Source organism: Nelumbo lutea, chromosome 5 (assembly GCF_056320005.1).
Source record: "Nelumbo lutea isolate HS-2025 chromosome 5, American lotus-T2T, whole genome shotgun sequence".
NCBI lineage: Eukaryota > Viridiplantae > Streptophyta > Magnoliopsida > Proteales > Nelumbonaceae > Nelumbo > Nelumbo lutea.
Window position 1 is genome coordinate 24,059,374 of NC_142688.1, and position 25,230 is coordinate 24,084,603.

General features: G+C 40.6%; 1 protein-coding gene across 6 annotated transcripts in view; it reads right to left on the bottom strand.

Moving 5' to 3' along the window:
* LOC148851042 (vacuolar protein sorting-associated protein, putative (DUF1162)) overlaps positions 1-25,230 on the bottom strand; it is a 92,636-nt gene that overhangs the window by 7,780 nt on the left and 59,626 nt on the right. For 5 of the 6 annotated variants that reach the window (XR_016099292.1, XM_088944885.1, XM_088944883.1 and 2 more), the window contains 8 exons: positions 3,169-3,591; positions 2,820-3,097; positions 2,596-2,681; positions 2,439-2,525; positions 1,963-2,224; positions 1,403-1,828; positions 1,186-1,282; positions 101-420 (listed from right to left, as the gene is read on the bottom strand). Coding sequence is in view for 5 of the 6 variants with exons in the window: in XM_088944885.1 (XP_088801011.1) it covers positions 101-420; positions 1,186-1,282; positions 1,403-1,828; positions 1,963-2,224; positions 2,439-2,525; positions 2,596-2,681; positions 2,820-3,097; positions 3,169-3,591 (1,979 nt within the window). In the remaining variant the exon portion in view is untranslated. The remainder of the gene's footprint in view (positions 1-100; positions 421-1,185; positions 1,283-1,402; positions 1,829-1,962; positions 2,225-2,438; positions 2,526-2,595; positions 2,682-2,819; positions 3,098-3,168; positions 3,592-25,230) is intronic. The other variant, XM_088944884.1, reaches the window with a different exon arrangement.

Consider the following 25,230-nt stretch of genomic DNA (forward strand, 5'->3'; position numbering starts at 1 on the left):
AAACTTTTACCATGCAATATAAGATGTACAAATATACAAGGATGAAGAAAGAAAAGAAGGCATTTTGGAACAAGGACATTTGATGAACCTGGAGACTGACCTGATTTCCTTTCTCGAATAAGTGGAAAGAAAAAAGGGAGACTTTAAGTTTAATCTTTGCACATGGTTGAAATAGTGAATCTTCCTTGCAACTATCAGGACACTCACAAATTCGTAAAACCCGTGTAGGACCATCTGCAAATACTTCAAACCCCACCTTCAACATATCCAGGCTATATGATTCATCAATATTACCTCTCTTGTCCCCTGGTTTCCTGTCTAAAACTAAAGGCAGTCCCAACCCTCTATATTGCCTTGGTTTAAAAAAGGGTCTCCACACCCGAACCTTGTCAATGTTAATTTCACGTAATAATTGCACACCTAATGAACAGAAGGAAAATAGTCAGCAAGTTGAGGGTTGACATCTGAATAGACATGGATGATAGAAACACAAATAACTCAGAAAATAATTTAGAGTAGACAAAAGCATGTCCAAGTGTTAGACTGCCAGCCATACTAACTACCAATCTTCAATTTGATTTATATCCCCTAATAACTGATGCCTTTGCACTAGTCTTACATGTTAAAGGCATAACCTTGATTATCCATGCTCGTATGGTACAACAGAAATTAAGATCAACATATGCATGACAGTGCTTTCTCTAAAATGCAATTGATTGTACCAGGCACATCACAAAATGGTCAGTAGTAGCAAAACTATTGGTGAAAAATCAGAACCTGTTAAAAGACTGTTTATAAGTTGTTTTCTTTGTTTTTATTTCTGATTAGTGTCGCAGGGGTACTATTGTAATTCCCCCCACTTTATGTTATGTTATGGTCACCCTAACATAAATACCAAAAAGCAGGTGCCGCCAGCTACAGTTTTTGCTCTCTCTCTCTCTCTCTCTCTCTCTCTCTCTCTCTCTCTCTCTCTCTCTCTCTCTCTCTTTTTCTCCTCTCTCTTTCTCTCTTCTCTCTTCTCTTCTGCTTCTGGACAAGACCCAAATTGGTTGCATAAATTTTCTGCCTATGAAAGTTCTATGTTTCGAAGATCCCTAACTAACTTTACATTATTAAACCTTTCATATACTTGGCAGCTAGGTCAGCATTAGCTAAAGATGGAGCAGCAGGCCCATCAGAACATACCACTAATTTGAACAGCCAGTTTATGTGGCAAATTCAAGTCGTCCCAGACATAATTGACTGAATTTCCAGATGCCAGAATATCTGATTCTGAAGAGTCCTGGAAACAAAAGAATTGAACCATACAATTAGAAAATGATACTACAAGTATGGGTATTCCAATATATATATCCATCAAGTTTCTAAAAGGAGAGCAAATGGAGAGATTAAAGGACAGAACCTTTTGGTAATATGTAATAGATGCACCACCCAAGAAATTTTCAATTCGGTAGGGTAGGTTAACATCTGGAGGTCTATGGAAGTGCAAAACTAGGGTAGAACCTTCTTCTAACACATGGACGGATGCGAATTCTGTTAACTTGTCTTCTTTAGCAGTTGGTGAACTTGATTGATTTCCAAGAGAATCCAAGGACATTTTGAACTTAAGAAAAAAGTGTCCAAGTGAAGCAATACATATTGGACCAGACCAACTCCATCCGATCTCATTTAGCCAAAACTGGATAAATATTAGGGAATCCTCATTCACATTTCTGTGCTTCCGGATCAAAGAATCAAAGAAGCTGATTTCCCTCTCCTTTCTTGTCCCCTTTCTCAGCTGCAATGCTACTTTCTCATTGCTGTTTACAACCGTGCCATCTATATCATCCTATCAATCCACCACCAAAGGGAATGAACAATACAAACAAATAGCATTATAGAACCCAAACAAGGTACAAATAAGAAAGAACATCATATACATAAAATCAACAAAGGAATAATTGAAAAGGGTTATAAGCAAACCTCCAAATAGCACTGGCGGACAATAACAACCTGTTTTGATTCATTGCATACAACATATCTTGGAACTATGAGTACTAAATGTGAAGGTACAACTACTTTAGCTAGACATGGCTTTAATGACACTCCCAGCTTCGCAACATGCTTGACCCCTGCACTGTTCTCAACTTCTAGGGACACTTCTGTAAATACTGATAGAACATCCAAATCTAGCAGCACTTCAGATGCTTTCTTTTCCAACAGTTTCAGGTGTACCTTCTTAGTTCTGGTAGCATAAAACATGTAAGGTATTAACATAATCAAAGCATCATGATTAATTTTTTTAAACTTCAATTTGAAACTGTAGCCACATGAATCACACATTGGATGCACACATGCAGACACAGAAATGAATGAACACACCATGCACATGTAGAATCAGGGAGAGCAGGTGGTGTGATTTCTATATGATTACAGTACCAGACAATGCTAAGTCTTACTTTAAGAACCATGATCTAGTTGACTGTGGGGGCAACAACAACCCAAGCTCAGGAAGGAGGGTGGAAGCAAATTTATCAGCCTCATTCCTGCATAAGTTCTAGGCTGTTAATGTCAACAATGACGAAAGCAGAAGTCATTGAAGATCTTGATGACTACCTGGATGGAAGCCTTTGACTGGATGCAAAGCAAAACAAGGTAAGATCAGTGTTGTTCTGTAGGATGTATGGTGTAAAAATAGTGGCCTGCAATGGAATATCAAGATCATTAAAATTAATGAAACTACATATTCAACTAGTATAAGTGTGAAAAACATGAATAACATGGCAAGATGACTACAAATGCAACATTGCCTACTCATTTAAGAATAAAAGCTGCGATACCTCCAGTATGCCCCTTTCCCCTCGTGATAATCTTAGCAAGGCAAAGTACTTCCCACCATCGAAATCCAAATTTATATCCAAATAATGAACATCATCTTTCTGCTTATGCAACTTCTTAACCCAATCACCACTGTTTACAGGTTTGCACTGTGTATTGAAGGGAGTCAAAGTAACCATGAAATATATTATAGAAGGATTTGCATAGAAATAATAAGTAGATCCACAAGGAATAGTTGCTTCCTTTCCAATGTTCTCACTTCCTACAATGGTACAAAGATCTGCACCAAAGAAACCAACTACATAAGCAAAATCAAAACCAGAAACCTTGTTCCATACTTTGTATTATTACCTGGATGTTTTTCAGTCAGAAGCACATAAATCTCTGTTTGCAGGAGATTGCACACTTGGACTGTAGGAAGAATAAAGATTTCTTTCTGTTCTTGTAGTGCAACTGGTGAACTATTAGCTTTTGGTGGATCACTATTATCAGGTTGTATAACAGGTATTTTTCTTACAATGTTCTGAATGAGAAAATGTAGATTTGTGAAATATGTGCCTTGAACACTGAGGGAACAATGTGCAGTACTGAGGAAAGATTTTACTGATCCAATGCCAAAAGCTTTCTTCAGCCTGTAACTTAATTTATCAAATACTCCAGAGATTCTAACAGCTTTGTCACCTTTCAACTCTTCTGTCCATTCTACGAAAACTGGTTGTCCTGAATTTTTTATGTATTCTGTAACTTCGGGTCTAAAGGAAAGGAGAAAGTTACCTGCAAGTGAAATTTCCAGACAATTAAATTCCAATTATATCAGAATGAAGCATGTAGAGAACACCTGTGTTCATATGATTGTAGTTAGCAGTTAGTTATTTCAGTTGGTAGTTTATTTCAGTTTTAGTTATTAGTTATTTTTATTATTTTGCCATGTAAGCATTAAGGGTAACTCAGCCCTTTTACTCTTATTTCAGCATTAATATAAATTGTAAGAGTGGGGCGACAGTTGGTTAATCCTCTCTCTTTTCTGAATTCTCTTCTTCGAGTTCTTCTTCTCCTCTTCTCTTCTCTCCGTTTTCTTATCTCATCTCAATCTTTCCTTGTTTATTACACTTTAAACCTATGACTGATTGCAGTCCTATTTGACTACTTGGCATCAGAGCCAACCTAGGAGTTCTTATGCTAGTCTAATCAGGCCGACTACATGAGAAATTCCTAGGTTTGGAAGTTCCAGCAGAAAGAAGGTCATCGGCTGATTCTGGGAGATTGTTGGCAGTGTGCGGCTGCTACTCAAGAGGCTGTAGAGCCTTGGAGAGATCCAGCGATCAAGAAGAATCAAAAGAAGGTTTGAATCCTCAAGATTAGGGTTCAGACATCAGTTAGAAGGTGGCGGCAAGAGTTTTTTCCTGAAGTAAGTTGATTTCCTTGAGATCGATCTAAAAAAAGATATCTTTTGTTTATTCTGAGAGGTGCGGTTGGGAAATCTCCTCTCTTCTCCTGAGTTTTTTAGGGTTTTAAAAGAAAACCCTAAAAATCAAGACTGTTGTTAATTCCAGGACAGTAGTTGGACCTGTTTCATTCCAGACTGAGTGTTTTTTAGTTCTCTGGAGATCTAGTGGAGCTGTTTATTATTTCTGGGTAATTGCTGAACCTAATTCACCCTCCTAGGTCGGCTGTTATCAGTTCCTGGGTGCAGTTTCACTTATCCCAGTGCTAAAAATGGTGTTTTTTGATTAATATCTTAACAAGAAGGGAGTTTAAAAATCAAGGGGAAGGTGTTTTGAGGGCTGGTGGTTCTATAAACATGTCTGAGAATACCTTTCAGATTACAACTGTCAAGTTTGATGGATCAAATTACTTAGAATGGGCCCAAACAGCCATTATGGACATTGAGGGTGGAGGAAAACTGAATTATTTGTTGGGGGATGTAAAGGAACCAACTAAGGAGGATCAAACATATGCCTAATGGGTTCAAGAGAACTATTTGGTTATGACATGGTTGTGCAACTCCATGCAGCCATATATCAGCCGAAACTACTTGTGGGCAAAAACAACTAAGGAAATTTGGTACATCATGAAAGAGACCTACTCCCAACCCCTTAATGTTGCTAGGGCTTATGAGCTGAAATGTGAGGTTAATAATCTTAAGCAAGGAGAGAAACCCGTCTCGATTTACTTCTCAACCTTGAAATCCTTATGGCATGAAATTGACCACCTAGAAACAATTGAGTGGGAAAGTCAGAAGGATGCATAGACTTATAGAAAGCAGGTTGAAACTAATAGGGTGTTTGAGTTCCTAGCCAGTCTGAATTCTAAATATGATATTGTGAGACAACAACTCCTCACGAGAGACAGTGTAACTCTATCACAAGCCTACTCCTTAGTGCACCATGAAGAGAGTAGGAGAGAGGTTATGTTGCAGCATCAGCCTTGGCAGTAGTTAAACCTAAGTTTGGGGCTGATAAGGAGAGGGATATGAAGGAAGACAAGAGGGACTCAGTGACCTAGTATGTGAACATTGCAAGAAACCTAAGCATACTAAAGACACCTATTGGAAGTTACATCCCCATCTAATCCAACAAAACTTAGAAACAAAAGGGGAAATGCCAATGTGACTGTTACTATTGATTGTGCAACCTTATCGGGCACAAGAGCCATGTCCCTAGACACCTTAGCTGTTGTCCGGGCTGCTCTGACTCAGTTGGAGAGTGAAGTTGGTAATTCAGCACCATCATCTCAGCCGTCAGTCACAACATCAGCTCCTCCCACTTCAGCTTTTGTTCATTCAGGTACACGGGCCTCAGCTTATCATGCTTCAACCCCAGGTAACACTGAACAATGTTGGGTGATAGACTTAGGTGCATCTGATCATATGACTGGCTTGTCCTCACTGTTTGCTACCTATCACTTATCCTCTAGCAGAGACAAAGTGTTTATTGATGATGGCTCTCTTGTTCCCATTTCTTGCAAGGGAGACATCAAGTTGTTTAATGCCATTTCTTTGTCTTCAGTTTTTCATGTTCCTAAACTTAGTACTAATTTGCTTTCAGTTAGTAGTATTACTAAAACCCATAGTTGTCCAGTAACATTTTTCCCTGATCGATGTGTTTTTCAGGACTTGGAGACAAGGAAGGTGATTGGGATTGGCCGTGAGACAAATGGAATCTATCTGCTTGGAGGGAGCTCACATTGGGAGGATAGTGAAGTCAAGAGGTCTTTTCTTTCCCAATCTGTTAGTTAGGTAATGCCGATTGGGTCATTAATCTTTTAGGTCTTTGAAAAGTTTGTTTCCTAGTTTGTTTGAGTCTGTCCAGATGTCCAGTTTGAAATGTGAAAGTTGTGAGCTTGCAAAGCATTGTAGATCTATTCATTGAGTAATAAAAGTAGTAGTATTCCTTTTGACATTGTGCATACTGATGTTTGGGGACCCTATCACATCACTATTATGGGGGGTACAGATATTTCTTGTTTGTTGAGTCCCACTTTTCTTGGGTTTACCTTATGTGTTCTCGAGATGAGGTTCCTACCTTGACCCGAATCATTCATCAGATGATTTTAACCCAGTTTGGGGTCAAAATCAAAATTTTCAGATCCGATAATGCAAAAGAGTACTTCACAAAACCATTAGTCTCATATTTCCTTGACCATGGGATTATCCATCAAAGTACCTGTCCTCGTACACCTCAGCAAAACGGGGTTGCTGAGAGAAAGAATTCTCGCATATTGGAGGTGGCTAGAAGCATTATGTTTAACTCCAATGTGCCTATACGTTTCTAGGGAGATGCCACTCATACAACTGCATATCTCATCAACCGAATTCCTTCATGGGTTCTTGACATGAAAGCTCCATTCACTCTTTTATATCATGATAAAGAGTTGTTCACCATTCCCCTTAAAACTTTTGGTTGTACTTTCTTTGTTTAGACTCTTGGCCCTCATAGTTCCAAATTTGATCCTAAAGCCTCAAAATGTTTGGTTATGCACAAACTCAAAAGGGATATTGCTGCTATGAACCTATTTCTAGGAGGAGGTTTGTCTCTATAGATGTCACTTTCTTTGAACATGTACCTTATTATCCCAGGGTTTCTTCTCAGGGGGAGAGTAGTGAGGCTGGGGTTCACTCATCAGAAGTTCCATTACTTGTCCCAATCAGTGAAGAGGGGTGTAATGGGGAGGGTTGCCAAAGGTGTTGGGATTTGAGAGTTTATCATAGACGGTGAAGGCAGGTTGATTTCGGTCATTAGCAGTCCAGGCCAGCCCCAATTCCTTCTAAGGATCCAGATCCAGGTATCACAGTTCCTCTATCTTCCATTACAGATGAGATACCTTCCACTGTTGAGCCTTCATTACCTTTTGTTGAGCCCTCACCTCCATTTGATGACCTTGACCTCCCCATTGCAATCCGTAAAGGCAAACATCGTTGCACCTCATTCACAACCCACTGTATTTCCTAGTTCCTATCTTATGATCATCTGTATACTTACAAGTCCTTTCTTGCATCCATTGCTGATATTCCCATTCCCAGAACAGTGCAAGAAGCCTTGTCAATACCTAAGTGGAAGGATGCAATAAAGGTAAAAATGGATGCCCTTCTGAATAACAATACCTGGGAGCTAGTTGATCAACCTAAAGGGAAGAAATCGGTTGGATGTAGATGGGTGTTTACTGTGAAGCATAATGTTGATGGTTCCATTAAAAGGCATAAGGCCAAATTAGTTACAAAGGGATTTACTCAAACATATGGCACAGACTACTTGGACTCTTTTGCACCAGCAGCAAAGATGACCACTATCAGAGTTATTATCTCTAGCAGTCAGTTACTCATGGCCTTTGTTTCAAATAGATGTTAAAAATGCCTCCCTTAAATGGAGACTTGCAAGAAGAAGTTTGTATGCAGACATGCAGTTGCCTCCTGGATTTTATAATGTAGAAACAAAAAAGAAGGTTTGTTGACTGAATAAAGCTCTATATGGACTAAAACAATCTCCTAGAGCCTGGTTTGATAGATTCAGACAAGCTCTTGAGAAGTTTGGCTATGTGCAAGCCCAATCATATCACACTCTGTTTATTAAGAAAGTAGACTCTTCCTTAACACTGCTTGCTGTGTATGTGGATGATATTATAGTGACAGAGAGTGATATCTATAAGATTGAGTCTCTTAAGCAACTCCTTCTCAAGAGTTTGAGGTAAAAGACTTGGGAGAGCTACAATATTTCTTGAGTATTGAGGTAGCTCGGTCTAAACATGGGATTTTTGTTTCCCAAAGAAATTATGTTCTTGATTTGTTGGAAGAAACAGGGAAACTGGGTGTTAAACCTGCTAACACACCTATTGAACAAAATCACAAGATCAGTGCAGAAGGTGGAGAACCTCTTGGAGATAAAGCTATGTTCCAACAGTTACTTGGAAAACTTCTCTATCTGTCTCACACGACCAGACATCAGTTATGTAGTTAGTATTGTTAGTCAGTACATGCACTTTCCTAGAACTACTCACCTACTTGTAGTTGAGAGGATATTGGCATATTTGAAGAGTTGTCTAGGCAGAGGCGTACTATTCAAGGATTATGGTCACATGAAAATAGAATTTTACATAAATGTTGATTGGACTAGGTGTGTTGATGATAGGAGGTCCACCTCTAGATATTGTGCTTTTGTAGGAGGTAATCTTGTCTCTTGGAGGAGTAAGAAACAAAATGTTGCTCGCTCCAGTGCTGAAGCTGAATATAGGTCTATGGAAAATGGTGTGGCTGAAATACTATGGTTGAAATCACTATTTGAGGAGTTGGGTATTGCTTATGAGAAACCCCTAATGCTGTACTATGATAATCAGGCCTATTAATATAGCCAATAATCCTGTACAACATGACAGAAATAAGCATATTGAAGTGGACCGACACTTTATTAGAGAGGGTTGCATCTCAAGAAGTGTGCCTTCCATATATCACCTCCAACATGCAGCTTGCGGATCTTCTCACCAAGGCTGTTTCATAGAAGAAGTTAGAAGCAAATCTATGCAAGTTGGGAATGATGAACATTTAGTCCCAACTTGAGGGGGAGTGTAAAGAACACGATGTGGTCCCCACTGTGTTCGTATGATTATAGTTAGCAGTTAGTTATTTCAGTTGGTAGTTTATTTCAGTTTTAGTTATTAGTTCTTTTTATTATTTTTCCATGTAAGCATTAAGGGTAACTCAGCCCTTTTACTTTTATTTCAGCATTAATATAAATTGTAAGAGTAAGGTGACAGTTCGTTAATCCTCTCTCTTTTCTGAATTCTCTTCTTCGAGTTCTTCTCCTCTTCTCTTCTCATTGTCTTCTTCTCTCCTTTCAATCGTTTTTTGTTTATTACACTTTGAACCTAGGACTGATTGCAGTCCTATTCGACTACTAAGCAAGCAAACAACCACAAATTAAAATGTATTATTTGTGAAGAGTCTCACTGATGTACCATATTAGTGTAATCCTTGTTGTATTGTATCTTATATTTAATTGTTATTTTCTCTTTAGCCCTGCAAGGGCTTTTCTGTAAATGTTCTTATTTTATAAATCTTTATATCAAGGCTCTTGGAGTGAAGAACTTTAACACCAGAAATCCGTCTTCTCCTTTCTGGTACGAACTGCGTGGTTAACATGGTATCAGACCAGGCTGCTCTGTAATCAGTTCTTGATTTATGCTCTCTTTCTGATATCTCAAAATATTGCTGGTTTCTGGACTCATCAACTGAAGCTAGGTCAGTTTCAATCGACCCTAATCCCATCCCAGTTACTCTGTTCTGTGATTTCAGCAAGGGAAAACTTATAGAACTGTTTGAGAAAGCATCTGTTCCAAGTGAAACTTTATCTGGTGTGTCTCCCAGACCTGGTTTACCTACTCAGTAAATCTCATTGTGATTGGACAAGTATTGGGGGAGTTCCGGTCTCCTCCCTTGGGCGGCAGTTTCTGGAAATCTGCACATATCAGGTTGGTGAATCTGCCTCTTCTGCTCAATCGGCTATTTGAGATAGGATATTTAGCACATGTCCTTTTTGCTTTATGAACCGCAATAGGAAGGTTAAGGTCAGAAACCACACTAGGAGGCTCAGTAACAGGTTCACCGCAAGTATCAGAAACAAGAAGAGGTTCAGAGTCCGGGAAGTCAGATTGTAATGGACATTCAATCTCTGGAGTCATGATTTGTCTCAAACTTCACATTATTGGGAGTGATGATTTGTGTCTCAAACTCTCACCCTCAAACTCCTTGCCCCTTTCCAAGACCTTCATTGTCTCTAAACTTACTGCTAATCTTATTTCAGTTGGTCAACTAGTTGATGAAGGTCACATTCTAACTTATTCTTCTGATGGTTGTTTGATTCAGGACCAATGCACTGGGAAGGTGAAAGGGAAGGGGCGTAGGCTAGGTCGCTTGCTTGCATTGGAGTTTGAGAGATCACAATCAGCACCATCATCTACTTATTTGAGCTCTTCTACATTGAGTCTTGTTTTGGGTCAGAGAAATGATGTCTGGGATTTGTGGCATAAACATTTCGGTCACCCAAACTTTGAAAAAACTTAAATATTTGTTTGAGTCTGGTTTTATTAGAACTAAAGTTCATTCTCTAAAATCCTTTGATACATCTTGTGTTTCTTGTTGTTTGAGTAAGAGTCGTATTTGTCACACTCACAGCTGAACATGCTACTTCACCTTTTAAAATTATACATAGTGATGTTTGGGGTTCATCTATTGTTTCTCGATTGGGATACACATAGTTTGTACTCTTCATTGATGATTGTACTAGGTACACTTGGATCTACTTTCTCAAACACAAATCAAAAGTTTTCCCAACCTTTCGGTTGTTTCATACCATGGTTCAAGTTCGGTTTCAAGCAAGTGTGCAGACCTTACACTCCAACTCAGGGGGAGAATACAGTGACGGAGAACTTCTAATTTATTTGAAAAATCATGACATACAAGTCCAACAGTGCTGTCCAGACACTCAGCAAAATGGTGTGCCAAAACAGAAAAATGGCCACATTCTCAATGTTGTGAGGACTCGCCTACAAGAGTCACATGCACCTTCCACCTTCTGGGTTGATGAGGTCGCTAGTACGGTTGTGCATTTGATTAATTATATCCCTTCATCGGTCCTTGATAACATGTCTCCTTATCAAAAGATGTTTGGATCCCCCCCCCCGATCTTTCCCATCTTCATGTTTTTGGGTGTCTATGCTTTGTATATCTTCCCCCTCATGAACAATCAAAGCTTTCAGCTCAATCTGTCATGTACGCTTTTGTGGGATATAGTTCTAACCACAAGGGGTTTCTTTGCTATGATCCCTCTATACATCGTATTCATATTTCTCAGAATGTGATTTTTCTTGAGCATATCTTTTTTTCTCAAGAGTTGCCAAGTTCTCTGCACCCTCCATTTCTGTTTTGTATGATTTTGACTCACAGGATGCTTCGTCATCAACTGCTAGGAAATATCTTCTTGTCTTCTCTCACAAGCAAGTTCGTGGTCCAGTACTTGCCTCTACAACCCCCTCCTCCCGGTTCGGATCCTTCGCCCGTCTCAAATAACCCTGTAAGTGACACTCCTATTTCAAATCCCTCGGATGCTCTTCTTGTTCCTTTACACCGTTCTACCCGTATATCTAGACCATTTGACCGCTATGGTTTTCCTTCAAACAATAACTCCTTTTCTACTGTTGTCTTCCACAGATATTCCCCACTCATACCAATAGGCCATTAGCAGTCCTCAGTGGAAAGATGCCATGGATGCTGAGATTCAAGCTTTGCATGAGAATGACACTTGGGACCTAGTTTCAGCACCTTCAGATGGCTCAGTTATTGGGAGAAAATGGATCTACTCCATTAAGTTGAAATCTAATAGGTCTCTAGACCGCTATAAAGCTCTACTCATGGCTTAGGGCTATATGGCATCGATTATGAGGATACATTTTCCCCAGTAGCCAAGATCACTATAGTTCGTGTTCTCTTAGCCCTCTTTGCTACACACTCTTGGACTATCTTTCAACTAGATGTGAAAAATGCTTTTCTACATAGGAACCTGCGATGAATCTGTTATTTCTTTTAATAGTAATTGTATTAATGAAAAAGACAAAATATCCATCCGCACACAGTTTTGAGAGTGAAATCAAATTTCTTCTTAAATTTTGCACAAAAAGACAATCTTTAAGTACAATGGATCCTTCTCTAAAAAATAACTCTACAGTTCCTATCTCCGTAGCTGCAACACTTGCAGAAGTCCCCAAGTAGGGCATCACTTCGCCTTCATTCAGCCTTCTGCTTACCTTGAACCCCTGTAGTGAGTTACACGCATGAGTTGAAGCCCCAGAGTCAATACACCAGGACGCAGAAGCCACCAATAAATTGGTTTCTATGACACAAGATTCGAAATTACCTTTCTTGGATTCCCGGTACTGAGGACAATTCCTCTTCCAATGGCCGGTCTGTTTGTAGAAGTGACACGCATCCGATGTCCTATCTTTCTTCTACTTCTTGGGTTTGGCAGCTTTCTTCTGAGGCTTCTTTGCCTTCCTCTTTTTCTTGCCCAATTTGCTAGCTTCGGCAAGCATAGCCACTGGCTCATCCTTCCTAATTAAATCCTCGGCCCTTTGCAATATGTGGCTGAGTTCCTGGACGCTAACATTCAGCTTGTTCATATTGTAGTTCATTATGAACAGGTTGAAGGAAGGAGGCAAAGAGTTAAGGATGGCATCCACTTGCGTGCCAAGATCTAGCCCGGATCCAAGGGCTTCAAGCTCATTGATATAACCCATCATCCGAAGACAATGGCCGTGAACCTGTTGCCCCTTGGACATTTGAGCGGTCATGAACTGTTTCAAGACCTTCTGCCGAGTAGAACGATTGTCTAAGGAGTTTTTATCCTCCCAATCTTGGAATTCCCTCCTGGCATTTGAGCGGTCTTTAAACTATCCAATATGTCCTTGGCTAGTTCGATCTGATCAAACTGCCTCTGTATCGGATTATCTAGAGAGGCAATGACATAGCAGCGGGCTAGGGAGTTTTTATCCTCCCAATCTTGGAATTTCCTCCTTCTGGCCTCAGAAGCCCCGTCATTCGGATGCTCCAGGGCAGAATTTCTAACTACCTTATCCAATTTTTCAGATGTTAGGACCAACATGAGGTTACAGTACTGACGGGTTGTCGAAGCCCTCAAAATTAATACTAGTCCCACAATAAAATATTTGCAGTAAAAGTGGTTCTAGGTCGAATCTCACAGGGAGCAAATCAATTCTCTCTTAGCCAAATGGATGATGTAATTGAGTGAGAGAATTTAAATACTTAAATTAAAAGAAAAGAAAATAAATAGCAACTTAAACAAGAGAAAATCAGTCTTATCGAATTCTGGTTCAAGGGTTCGGGTTGAATCGATTGGCCATTGATCCTAAGTACATTTCAACATTCTTGCAATTCAAGCATTTAACCTTAAATTTCAACGGTTTTCCTAATTCAGTTGACCAAACCCAGCATTCGATCAACACTTATCACCACTCAACTGGGTACGATAGTGTTCCATGTTAAACAATGATAGCATTAAGATTTGTGAAAACAGTTGAACCAAAATAACAATAATTGAGATAGCTGCAATTATTGAATCTTGTTCCATCGATTCCTTTAGGTTGAACCATGTTAAAACATTGGTCAAAGGCTGCCACGAACAATTGACCCAAAAAGATATCAACCTAATTGCTACTTGTACCATTATTCGTGACAATTATGGATCACCGAAATCATGGATAGCAATAGGAAAATCAACATTAATTCAGTTTGTCAAACTAATTAACATCAACATCCAATAAAAATATGCACAAGAATCAATGAATACTTGAATTAAAAAGCAAGAAAATAAATTAACTACAGAATCTCACAATGACAAAATCAAACCTCCCCCCTTGAACCAGAAAAAAAAAAAGCTTAGCTACTCATGATCTGCGCAATCTCCATGCTTTTCTTCTCCATAGCCAAACTGCCTTCTTGAGCTTCTTGGTCTTCTTGATGATCTCTTGGATCTAAGAATGAGTGATGCTAGAGCTGGTTCGCCCCCCTCTTTATATAACCAAAGGAGAGGGTTGTTTTCCAACTCCTTCTAGGACATCATCTTATCTTTAGGGAGTTGTGATCTTCTTTGAACTAATCCTATCCTATCTCTTATCTAATGATCTAATCTCAATCTTCTTATCTCTCTAGGATTACATTCAAGACTTTAGATCTGATAAGACTCTCTCTTTGGAGATTACATTCGAGATTTGGACTCTTGACTCTTGAATTCGAGTTGGACTGCTTTAAAACTTGGGCTGCTTCAAGGTACTTCTGCGAATTGGGCTTAAGTTGTGAAATGGGCCTGGCTGCGAACTTGCTCCGACTTTGGGCTCGTCTTCGTACTCGATGCGAGCCGAATCTGTCAAAACCCAAAACATAAAAGTTGTGGGCCTTCCTTTCTTCTTTCTAATGCTTCTTGAATTGTCCAAGTCTGAGTCCGGAAATCAGAGTTAGGCCCAAATTACTGACTGTCGTCGAAACTGTGCAAAATCACCCGATTTGCCCTATTTTCTTCCAATTGCCTTTTTATTGCCCTGAATCGAAATACAAGAGTAATGAGTTCATTTAAGTGCTAAAGTAATGTAAAAAGATGAAAATTAGGGGACAAAAATAGGGTTCTTTTCAGTCTCATCAGGTACCAATCGACATAGTTCGAGCCCTTAAGCTTGTTGTCGTCAAGAAGCTTTACAAATTGTTCGTTTGCCATTTTCTGATAAAACAACAGGCATTAGTCCACAACCTAATTTGATTCATGTTCATTACATAGATATGGCATTAGTCCTCCCTCGTCTACCGGTTGAAGATATCTCTCTATGGGCTAAAGCAATCTCCTTGAGCTTGGTTTGAAAAATTCAGAGATGTGCAAGTTGGGTATAACCGGAGTGCTTCTTATTACTCTCTCTTTGTGCAGAAGAGACCCCAAGGTATTACGATTATCCTCCTGTATGTGGATGACATGCTGTTGACTAGAGGATTTAGGTCCTTTACCTATTACTTGGGACTTGAAGTTCAAAGGTGTTCCCAAGGGTACTTCATTTGCCAACACAAGTATGCCTCTGATCTTGTCCAGGTGGTCGGTCTTACTGACGATAAACAGGTAGACACTCCCTTTGAGCTGAATGTCAAATTGTCCAAGTTAGACGGTCCCTTGCTTCCTGATGCCTCCATCTATAGGCAACTTGTGGGATCTCTCATCTATCTCATCATGACTCATCCTAACATCTCGTATACAGTTCAGGTTGTCAGTTAGTTTGGCTCTGCCCCTTGTCAACCCCATTTGACTGCGGTACATTGGATTATCCCTTATGTTCGGGGCACTCTATCACAAGGTCTCTTCTTCTCCTCATCCTCTTCTATACATCTACAGGCCTATGCTGATGCAAATTGGGTTGGATGCCCCGACACATATCGTTCCACTACTGGGTGGTGTGTCTTCATGGGTGACTCTCTAATCTCATGGAAATGCAAGAAACAACAATCTTTAGCGAAGTTGTTTAGCTTCAATCATTATTGCAGGAATTGGGTCATCCCTCTCCTACACCCATTCCTCTATATGCAAACAACACTAGTGCTATTAAGATTGTTTCTAATCTTGTCTTTCATGAAAGGATGAAGCATATTTAGGTGGACTGCTACTTTATACGTGATCTACTTCTTGCGGGCTCTATCTCTCTCCCTCATATTGCCTATTTGCCTCCAATTTGCAAGTTGAAGACATCTTCACAAAGGCCATGACGAAATTCAGACACTGATTACTCGTAAGCAAGCTGATGCTCATTCCTTTGCATCAGTTTGAGGGGGAGTGTGAAGAGTCTCACTGCTGTACCATATTAGTGTAATCCTTGTATTTGTAGAGAACACTGATGTGGGCCCCATAACTGTGGTCCCACTGTGTCCGTAGGGTAGAATGTGTTCTATTCATCCTAGGGTTAGCTGGTGATCAGTTGATTATTTCAGTTTTATCTTATTCTATTTGTTATGTAAATACTAAGGGCAGATCTGTCCTTTCCATGTAATGAGCATAACCTATAAATACTAAATAAAAGTGGCGGCGGCAGAACATTAAGATTTTGTCCCTCCTTTCAACCTGTGTATTCTACTGCTCTCTCTTCTCTATACCGTTTCTTCTATTTTCGAACCTGAAATCTATTAGGCTTCAAGGCTGCTAGCAGTCTTGAACGTCTAGTTGGTATCAGAGCCAGGTTTCTCAAGTGAGTCTAGTCCAGCCGACCACATGAGAACCATCTAGGGCTGGAAGCTGAGAAAGTGGAGTTCGTTGACTGGTTCTTGGAGATCGCCAGAGGGTTTAGCAGCTGTTGAAGACTTGCCACAGTTGCAGAGTGTTGGTGATCAGGAAGAATCAGAGAAGGCTAGGGTTCGGGTAACCTTGGAAGGCAGCGAACAGCATTCTCCTTCATATCAGATTTTTCTCCAAGCTGTTTTCACATTTTTCTTGGGTTTTGAACTCTCTTAAGGGGTGAAAACTGTACGGACTGCTGCTGTTGTGTTTGCTAATTGGTTTCAGATCAGACTTATACCTGTTTCATGCACATATACCATGAATACAGATTGGTTCTATACTGATTTTTTATTGTGATTGATAGTCCAAGTGCTGTTTTGACTGTAGTAACCCTAATTTTTGAGACAACTGGTTCTTGGCCGAAATGGAGTTTAAGAATCAGGCAGAAGGCAGTTTTGGGAACAACAGTTATGGTGGTGTTTTTGAGACGGGTTTTCAGATTACAACCGTAAGATTTGATGGATCAAACTATTTGGAATGGGCCCAATCAGCCATGATGGCTATTGGGGGAAGGGGCAAAGTAGGGTATCTCTTGGGAGATGTGAAAGAACCCTCCAAGGGAGACCTCATGTATACCAAGTGGATCCAAGAAAACTACTTGGTTATGACATGGCTGTGTAACTCTATGCAGCCCCATATCAGCCGAAATTACTTGTGGGCAAAGACAGCCAAGGAGTATGGGATGTTATGAAAGAAACTTATTCCCAACCCCTTAATGTTGCCAGAGCATATGAATTGAAATGTGAAGTGAATACTCTTAAACAATGAGAGAAACCGGTTTCGGTCTACTTCTCTACCTTGAAGTCCCTGTGGCATGAGATTGATCACTTAGAGACTTGAGTGGGAGAGTCCCAAAGATGCACAGACCCATAGAAAGCACATCGAGACAAACAGGGTGTATGAGTTTCTGGCAGGCCTGAATTCAGAGTATGATATTGTGCGGCAACAGATTTTGACCAGAGATAGTGTGACCCTCACTCAGGCATACTCCTTAGTGCATAGTGAAGAGACCAGGAGGAAGGTCATGATGCAACCTCAGCCTCTTACACCGGCCCTTGTAGCTGTTAAACCCAAATCATGGGGTGATTCAGAAAGGGACAGGAAGAAGGAAGATAAAAGGGATGTGGTATGTGAGCATTGTAAGAAACCCAAACACACAAAAGAAACATGTTGGAAGCTGCATCCTCATTTGGTCCCGGCAAAGTTGAGAAGCAAGAAGGGTAATGCACATGTGGCCGTGACTACTGATTCAGCATCCTCGTCTGGCACAAGAGGCACACCCTTAGAGAACTTAGCTGCAGTTCAGGCTGCTCTAATACAGTTGGAAAAGGAAGTTGGGAACTCAGCTCAGCCACCGCAGTCACCATCAGCCCCTGCCACATCTACTTTCGCACATTCAGGTACTTGAGCCTCAGCCTACCATGCCTCAGCTCCAGGTATTACAGAACCCTGTTAGGTAATAGATTCAGGTGCATCCGACCATATGACTAGCTTGCCTTCATTGTTTACTGTGAATAAACCCTAGTTGATTCTAGGTCAAAGTAGAGAAGGAAGAAGAAAGAAAAGAGAAAGAAAGAGAAGAGTGTTCGGCAAGACTAGAAGAGAGAATGTAAAAACTCACTCACCTAGCCGACCCACTTGAATTTTATTCATAAAACTTAGAGTTACAAGAAAGACAGTTTTGTCCCTCATATAAGATGGGACACATACCTTAAACTCAGATACAATAGACCTTTCACTTTCAAAAAGATAAACCATAATGACCAAAATACCCCTGACTCGAGCATTCTAACACTCCCCCTCAAGCTGGAGGGTATATATCATATAGTCCCAGCTTGTTACAAATGTAATCTATTCTTCCCCGAGACAATCCCTTTGTGAAGAGATATGCCCACTAAATTCCTGAGCTCACATGAGATGTAGTTATTACCCCACTTATCACTTTCTCTCTCACAAAGTGACAAACCACCTCAATATGTTTAGTTCTTTCATGGAAGACGGGATTGGATGAGATGTGAACAGCAGTTTGGTTATCACAGTATAGTTTCATGGGTTTGTCAATTGAGAACCCCATCTCCTGTAGTAAGTTCTTCAGCCATACTAGTTCACATGTCTTATGGGCCATAGCCCTGTACTCTGCTTCTGCACTACTTCTTGCCACCATTGTTTGCTTCTTGCTCTTCCAAGTTACAAGATTGCCACCTAGGAAGGTACAATACCTTGTGGTTGACCTCTTGTTTGATATAGAGCCAGCCCAGTCAACATCTGTGTACCCTACTATCTCAAGAATTCCCCCCTTTTGGTATAACAAACCACGACCTAGAGCACCCTTTAGGTACCTAACAATTCTTAGAACAGCTTTCCAGTGAGGAACCCGAGGATGTTGTATAAATTGACTCACCACACTCACAGTAAATGATATATCTGGTCGGATAATGGTCAGATAGTTCAACTTTCCCACCAACCTTCTGTATCTTCCAGGATCATCAAACTCTTCACCTACATCCACACTTAACTTGGCATTGAGTTCCATAGGAGTCTCTTGGTATAACTGATATACCCTAGTTGTGTTGTCTTGTCCAGAGTACAACTTTTTAGCATGATCCCAGATCCCTTTGGTTGTATCTAGGAACATGAAGTTCACACTAATCTTTGGTTCCATGCTGTTCCAAAGCCATGTCATTATCTGTGTATCATCTTGTTCCCAATCACTGAACTCAGGGGAATTAGAGGAAGGTTTCTCCTCCCTCACATGTTTTACTTTCCTCTTGGCCTTCAAGAACACCTCCACAGATTTTGCCCATGGTACATAATTCTCACCATTCAACTTGATGGATGTCATTTGAACACTTATATAATCTGAAAAAAGCATGATGTTGGTTTTGTTGTCATTCCCATCTACGGAAGAAGCCATCTCAATTATTTCACCTTCAAATGTACAACACAACCTCACACTCTTTCACAAGGGTTATCTCACTTACAACACCACCAACCCCAGCTTCTTTAAATACACATTACACACCACACACTGAGGCTGAAATCACTCAGTCTTCACATCAAACACCTGGGCTGCACACTGCAGAACCATTAACCATCAACACACTAAGACTGAAATCACTCAGTCATCACATCAAACACTTGGGCTGCACACTGCAGAACTGACATTTACCCTATTTCTGGAAATGGTGACATCAAGCTCTCGGATACTATCTCCTTGTCTTCTGTCTTGCATGTTCCTAAGCTTGATACTAACCTTCTTTCAGTTAGTAGTATTACCAAACATATGAACTGCTGAGTAACTTTTTTCCCTGACCGATGTGTTTTTCAGGACCTAGAGACGAAGAAGGTGATTGGGACTGGCCGTGAGACGAATAGGATCTATCTGCTCGGGGAGAGCTCTCGTCGGGAAGGGTCAGTGGATAAGAAGTCACTTGTTTCTCAGATTGTGAGTCCGGTTATGCTTTGGCATAACCGATTGGGTCATTTGTCTTTTTGATCCTTAAAGAGTTTGTTTCCTACTTTGTTTGAGTTTCTTGAGTTGTCCCAGTTGAAATGTGAAAGTTGTGAGTTTGCTAAACATTGTAGAAACTCTTATTCATTGAGTAATAAAAAGAGTAATAGTTCTTTTGATATTGTGCATTCTGATGTTTGGGGGCCATATCACATCCCTTCTATGGGTGGGTACAGATATTTTTTGTTATTTGTTGATGACCATACTCGGTTTTCTTGGGTTTATCTTATGCGTTCACGAGATGAGGTTCCCGCCCTGACCTAAAACTTCCACCAAATTATCCTAACACAGTTTGATGCCAAGATCAAAGTTCTTAGATCTGATAATGCAAAGGAATACTTTGCTAAGCCATTGGCATCTTACCTTCTTAATCATGGGGTTATCCACCAAAGCACTTGCCCTCGTATACCTCAGCAGAATGGGGTTGCAAAAAGGAAGAATAGGCACATCTTGGAGGTGGCTAGAAGTATTATGTTTACCTCCAATGTCCCTATTCACTTCTAGGGTGATGCTATCCTCACGACGGTATATCTTATTAATAGGTTCCATCCCGGGTTCTTGATATGAAACCTCATTTTTCCCTTCTATACCCAAATGAGGAGTTGTTTACTGTTCCCCTTAAAACATTTGGTTGTACCTGTTTTGTTCAGCTTCTCGGACCCCATCACTCCAAATTTGAACCAAAGCCCTCCAAATGCATCTTTCTTGGTTATGCACAAACTCAAAAGGGTTATTGCTGCTATGATCTTGTCTCAGGGAAGAAGTTTGTCTCCATGGATGTCACTTTCTTTGAGGAAACACCCTATTATTCTCGGGTTTCTCCTCAGGGGGAGAGCAGTGAGAGTGGGGATTTGGGTCCTTTTCTTCAGGGGGAGCGCAGTGAGGGTAGGGTTAATACTATTCCTTTACCTATTCCATTGGATGATGAGGGTTGTAGTAGTGAGGGTGGTTAGAGGGATCAGAAGTTGAGAGTCTATCATAGGCGATGCAGGCAGGTTGATCCCGGTCATCAGCAGTCCAGGCCAGCTCCAACCTCTTCTGCGGCCCCAAGTCCAAGTATTATAGTTCCAAGGCCCACAGAGACTCTTTTCACTATTGCCACTTCACCTCCTACAGACGACCTTGACCATCCCATTGTCGTCCGTAAAGGGAAGCGGCATTGCACCACATCTATAGCCCACTGCATTTCCCAGTTTTTATCCTATGATCGCCTATCTCCCTCCTACAGGTCCTATCTTACTTCCGTTGCTAATGTCCCTATTCCAAGAACAGTGCAAGAAGCCCTATCAGTCCCAGAGTGGAGAGGTCCAATGCAAGTTGAAATGGATGCCCTGTTGAAAAATAATACCTGAGAGCTCGTTGATCTGCCCAAAGGAAAGAAACCAGTTGGATGCAGATGGGTATTTACTGTGAAGCACAATGCGGATGGCTCCATCGAGAGGTACAAAGCTCAGCTAGTTGCAAAAGGGTTCACCCAGACTTATGGTATAGATTACTTGGAGACCTTTGCTTCGGTAGCCAAGATGACCACCATTCGAGTTCTATTATCTCTTGCAGCAAGCCACACTTGGCCTTTGTACCAAATGGACATTAAAAATGCTTTTCTGAATGGAGACCTACAAGAAGAGGTTTACATGCAGTTGCCTCCTGGATTCTATGATACAGAGACAGGTAAGAAGGTCTGCCGGCTCAATAAGGCATTGTATGGCTTGAAGCAGTCACCTAGAGCTTGGTTTGATAGATAGACTAGCCCTTGGGAAGTTCAGTTATGTATAGGCCCAGTCAGATCATACACTGTTCATCAAGAGGGTGGAGTCCTCTGTGACACTACTTGCAGTATATGTTGATGATATTGTGGTGACAGGAAATGATAACCATGAGATTGAGTCCCTCAAACAGCTCCTTCATCAAGAGTTTGAGGTGAAAGATCTTGGTGCACTACGGTACTTTTTGGGTATTGAGGTTGCTAGATCTAAACAGGGGATCTTTGTCTCTCAGAAGAAATATGTTCTAGATCTGTTGGCGGAAACTGGAAAGTTAGGTGTCAAGCCTACAGATACACCCATTGAACAGAACCACATGATTAGTGCAGAGAGTGGGGAGCCTCTTGAAGACAAAGTTATGTTCCAGCGATTAGTGGGAAAGCTCCTATATCTCTGCCTCACTCGGCCAGATATCAGTTATGCAGTTAATGTTGTCAGCCAGTACATGCATTCTCCTAGAACCACGCATCTTCTTGCAGCAAAAAGAATATTAGCATACTTGAAGAGATGCCCGGGTAGAGGTATAATGTTCAAGAACAATGACCACATGAAGGTGGAGGTCTATACGGATGCCGATTGGACTGGGAGTGTTGATGACAGAAGGTCTACCTCGGGATATTGTGCCCTTGTGGGAGGTAACCTTGTCTCTTGGAGGAGTAAAAAACAAAGTGTTGTCTCCCAATCTAGTGTTGGAGCTGAATACAGGTCAATGGCTAACGGAGTGACTGAAATTCTATGGCTGAAATCACTACTTGAGGAGTTGGGTATTAAGTATGAGAAGCCCCTGATATTGTATTGTGATAATCAAGCAACTATTAATATAGCACACAATCCGGTGCAGCAAGACAGAACTAAACATATTGAAGTTGATCGACATTTTGTATGAGAGAGGGTCTCATCACAAGAAGTGTGTCTCCCGTACATCACATCCAACATGCAGCTAGCAGATATCCTCACCAAAGCTGTACCAAGGAAGAAGCTAGAGGCGGATCTCTCCAAGTTGGGAATGATAAACATTTATTCCCAACTTGAGGGGGAGTGTAGAGAACACTGATGTGGTCCCACTGTGTCCGTAGGGTAGAACGTGTTCTAGTCATCCTAGGGTTAGCTGGTGATCAGTTGGTTATTTCAGTTTTATTTTGTTGTTATGTAAATACTAAGGGCAGATCTGTCCTTTCCATGTAATGAGCATAACCTATAAATACTAAATAAAAATGGCAGCGGCAGAACATTAAGATTCTGTCCCTCCTTTCAACCCTTGTGTTCTACTGCTCTCTCTTCTCTTTCTCCTCTCTTCTCTATACCCTTTCTTCTATTTTCGAACTTGAAATCTATTAGGGTTCAAGGTTGATAGCAGCCTTGAACGTCTACTGTATTGTATCTTGTATTTTATTGTTATTTTCTCTTTAGCCCTGAAATGGCTTTTCTGTAAATATTCTTATTTTATTGATCTTTATATTGAGGCTCTTGGGGTGGGGCCGAACTATTCAGTTCACTTCAGAAATCTGTCTTCTCCTCTCTGGTACGAACTACCTGCTTGACATTATTTCCCTTTATGTTACTTTTTTTTTTTTTGACAAAAAGAGTAACTGAATTTATTAAAAGCAAGAGGAGTACATGAAATAATGTACAACTAGAACACTGACAGCTTAGGGAAACATAGGCAAAACTGTCACTATACTTATCTTCCCTGTTTGCACCAGATTTTGTCAATTGATCAGCTAGAGAGTTTAGTCCCCTAGGAATAAAGTTGACACATAAATAACCCAAGATGTCTCTGGTCTCTGTCAGATCGTGAGATAACCTCCAAGGGCCTCCATACTTCTTCCCTAACCATTTTATTGTGTTTGTAGAGTCACCCTCAATGGTTAGAGTAGACATTCCTGTCTTCTGCAATTCAGAGACCTATGAGAACAGCTAGAACTTCAATCTTTGTTGAGTCATCTGTCCCAATTGGACCACTAAAATCTCACCGAATACTGCCATCCCTTCTCTTGATCACACCCCCAACCACTGCCGTACTGGGGTTACCCAGGGCACTACCATCAAAGTTTAGTTTCATCTCCAACGCTTCTGATATAGGACAGCTTCTATTAATACTTAGCAGCCTGGAAGACGAGTGCAGGATCTCTAACAAGTTCCATTGAAAATTCCCCATCAAGATGCCTTTGAACGAACTCCAAGGAATTTGTCACCCATTGATTGCCAAGTAGGTTATGTAAGAGAGCAAATAGAAAAGATAGCTACAGTGCATACCCATAAAACTCAGAATTAAAATAATATGAAAGATATATTTGGGGGAAAGATTAAAAATAGGGTGGATTTGTAGATAACAAATATTCTACTACTATGGTTTTTCTCTAGAACAGGAGGAAGTGCAATGCAATGGTTTCTTGCTGAAGTTCGGATGCATGGTTGGATCTTCTAAGAAGGTTAAGAAAATTAAGAAAGTTTTTTTAACCCCAAAATTTACTCCCGGTGGAAGGAAGGAAGGGTGGCCAACACTCTAGAAAAATCTAAATACGAGGCCACTTTAACACTATAAAAATATACAAAAGAAGAAAAGAAACCCACAATGGCCTCTAAACCCAAAAAACTCAAGAAAAACGTAAAAAAGATATTCCTGAACCATCATTGGAAAAGAACCTTTGTGAGAGTCTCAATAGATCATGAATAGTGTTGTAGACAACACTATTTTGTACTGCACTTCCAATCTTGGAGAGTGAGTCTGCTACCTAGTTGGCTTCCCAGTATATATGTACAGTTGTATGTCCATTCTGTCATGCTACGTGTCCATTTTCGCCATCCAATACCAAAGGGACCAGGGCGTCCGACATCTATTCTGTACTACATCAATCAAAATCTTCAAATCAGCTTCTACCATCCCTTTGGAAATGCCCATCGCTTTAGCTAACCCGAGACCATGTAACATAGCCAAGGCCTCCACCATAAAGGCAGCTATTTTATGTGGAATTGTGGATATGCATGAGGGCAGCTATTTTATGGGTTAGGATGAGAATACTAGAGTTTTCTCTTATAAGTAACAACCTTATAAGGTGTTGATAGATGCTATTCTTATGGAAATTGCCCACTATGTCCCAGACAAGAGAGGAATTCAGAGACATGTCAACAAATGACGCTAATAAAGGACTGGGGGGAGGGGGACCATTTACTGAGGGAGTTCTCAACTTCAATTTGATAGGTATTCTCTTGGGAAGCCATCCACCACAGTCTTCAAGTTTTTTCCCATTTTCAGGGGGAAGAAGGGAATTTTCAAACAAGGGGAGCAAAATTATTAGTATACTAATGTCCTGTAGGTCCAGCAGACTTGCTTAGAGCTGCAATAGTTCGTCTTTGTGGGCTTAAGTTGACGTGTTCAGTGCATTTGGATGGAGTCAAGGTCGAGAGGAACTTACAGATCATTTGGATAGTTCTTCAGCATTGAGTCAACATCTCATTCAAATGGTTTCCAATATCATTCGATCCAGTGGCAAGTGCAAGGGGAGGGGTGGGGAGTGTTGGGTGGTGTCATCTTTCCTGGGTAATTCTATGTATTCTTGTTTAGATAGTACACTTTTGTATGTGTTAGTTAGCCACATTGTGTTTTGAAGACATTTTGACGCAGAGACTGAAGTCAAACTAGAATGCATGGAGAGAGAGAGAGAGAGAGAGAGAGAGAGAGAGAGAGAGAGACTGAGAGTGAATTCCAAGAACCAGAAAATTTTGGAAAATTTTCTCCTTGGGGCCCAAAGGGCTTTAGTGGGGCCTAAAACCT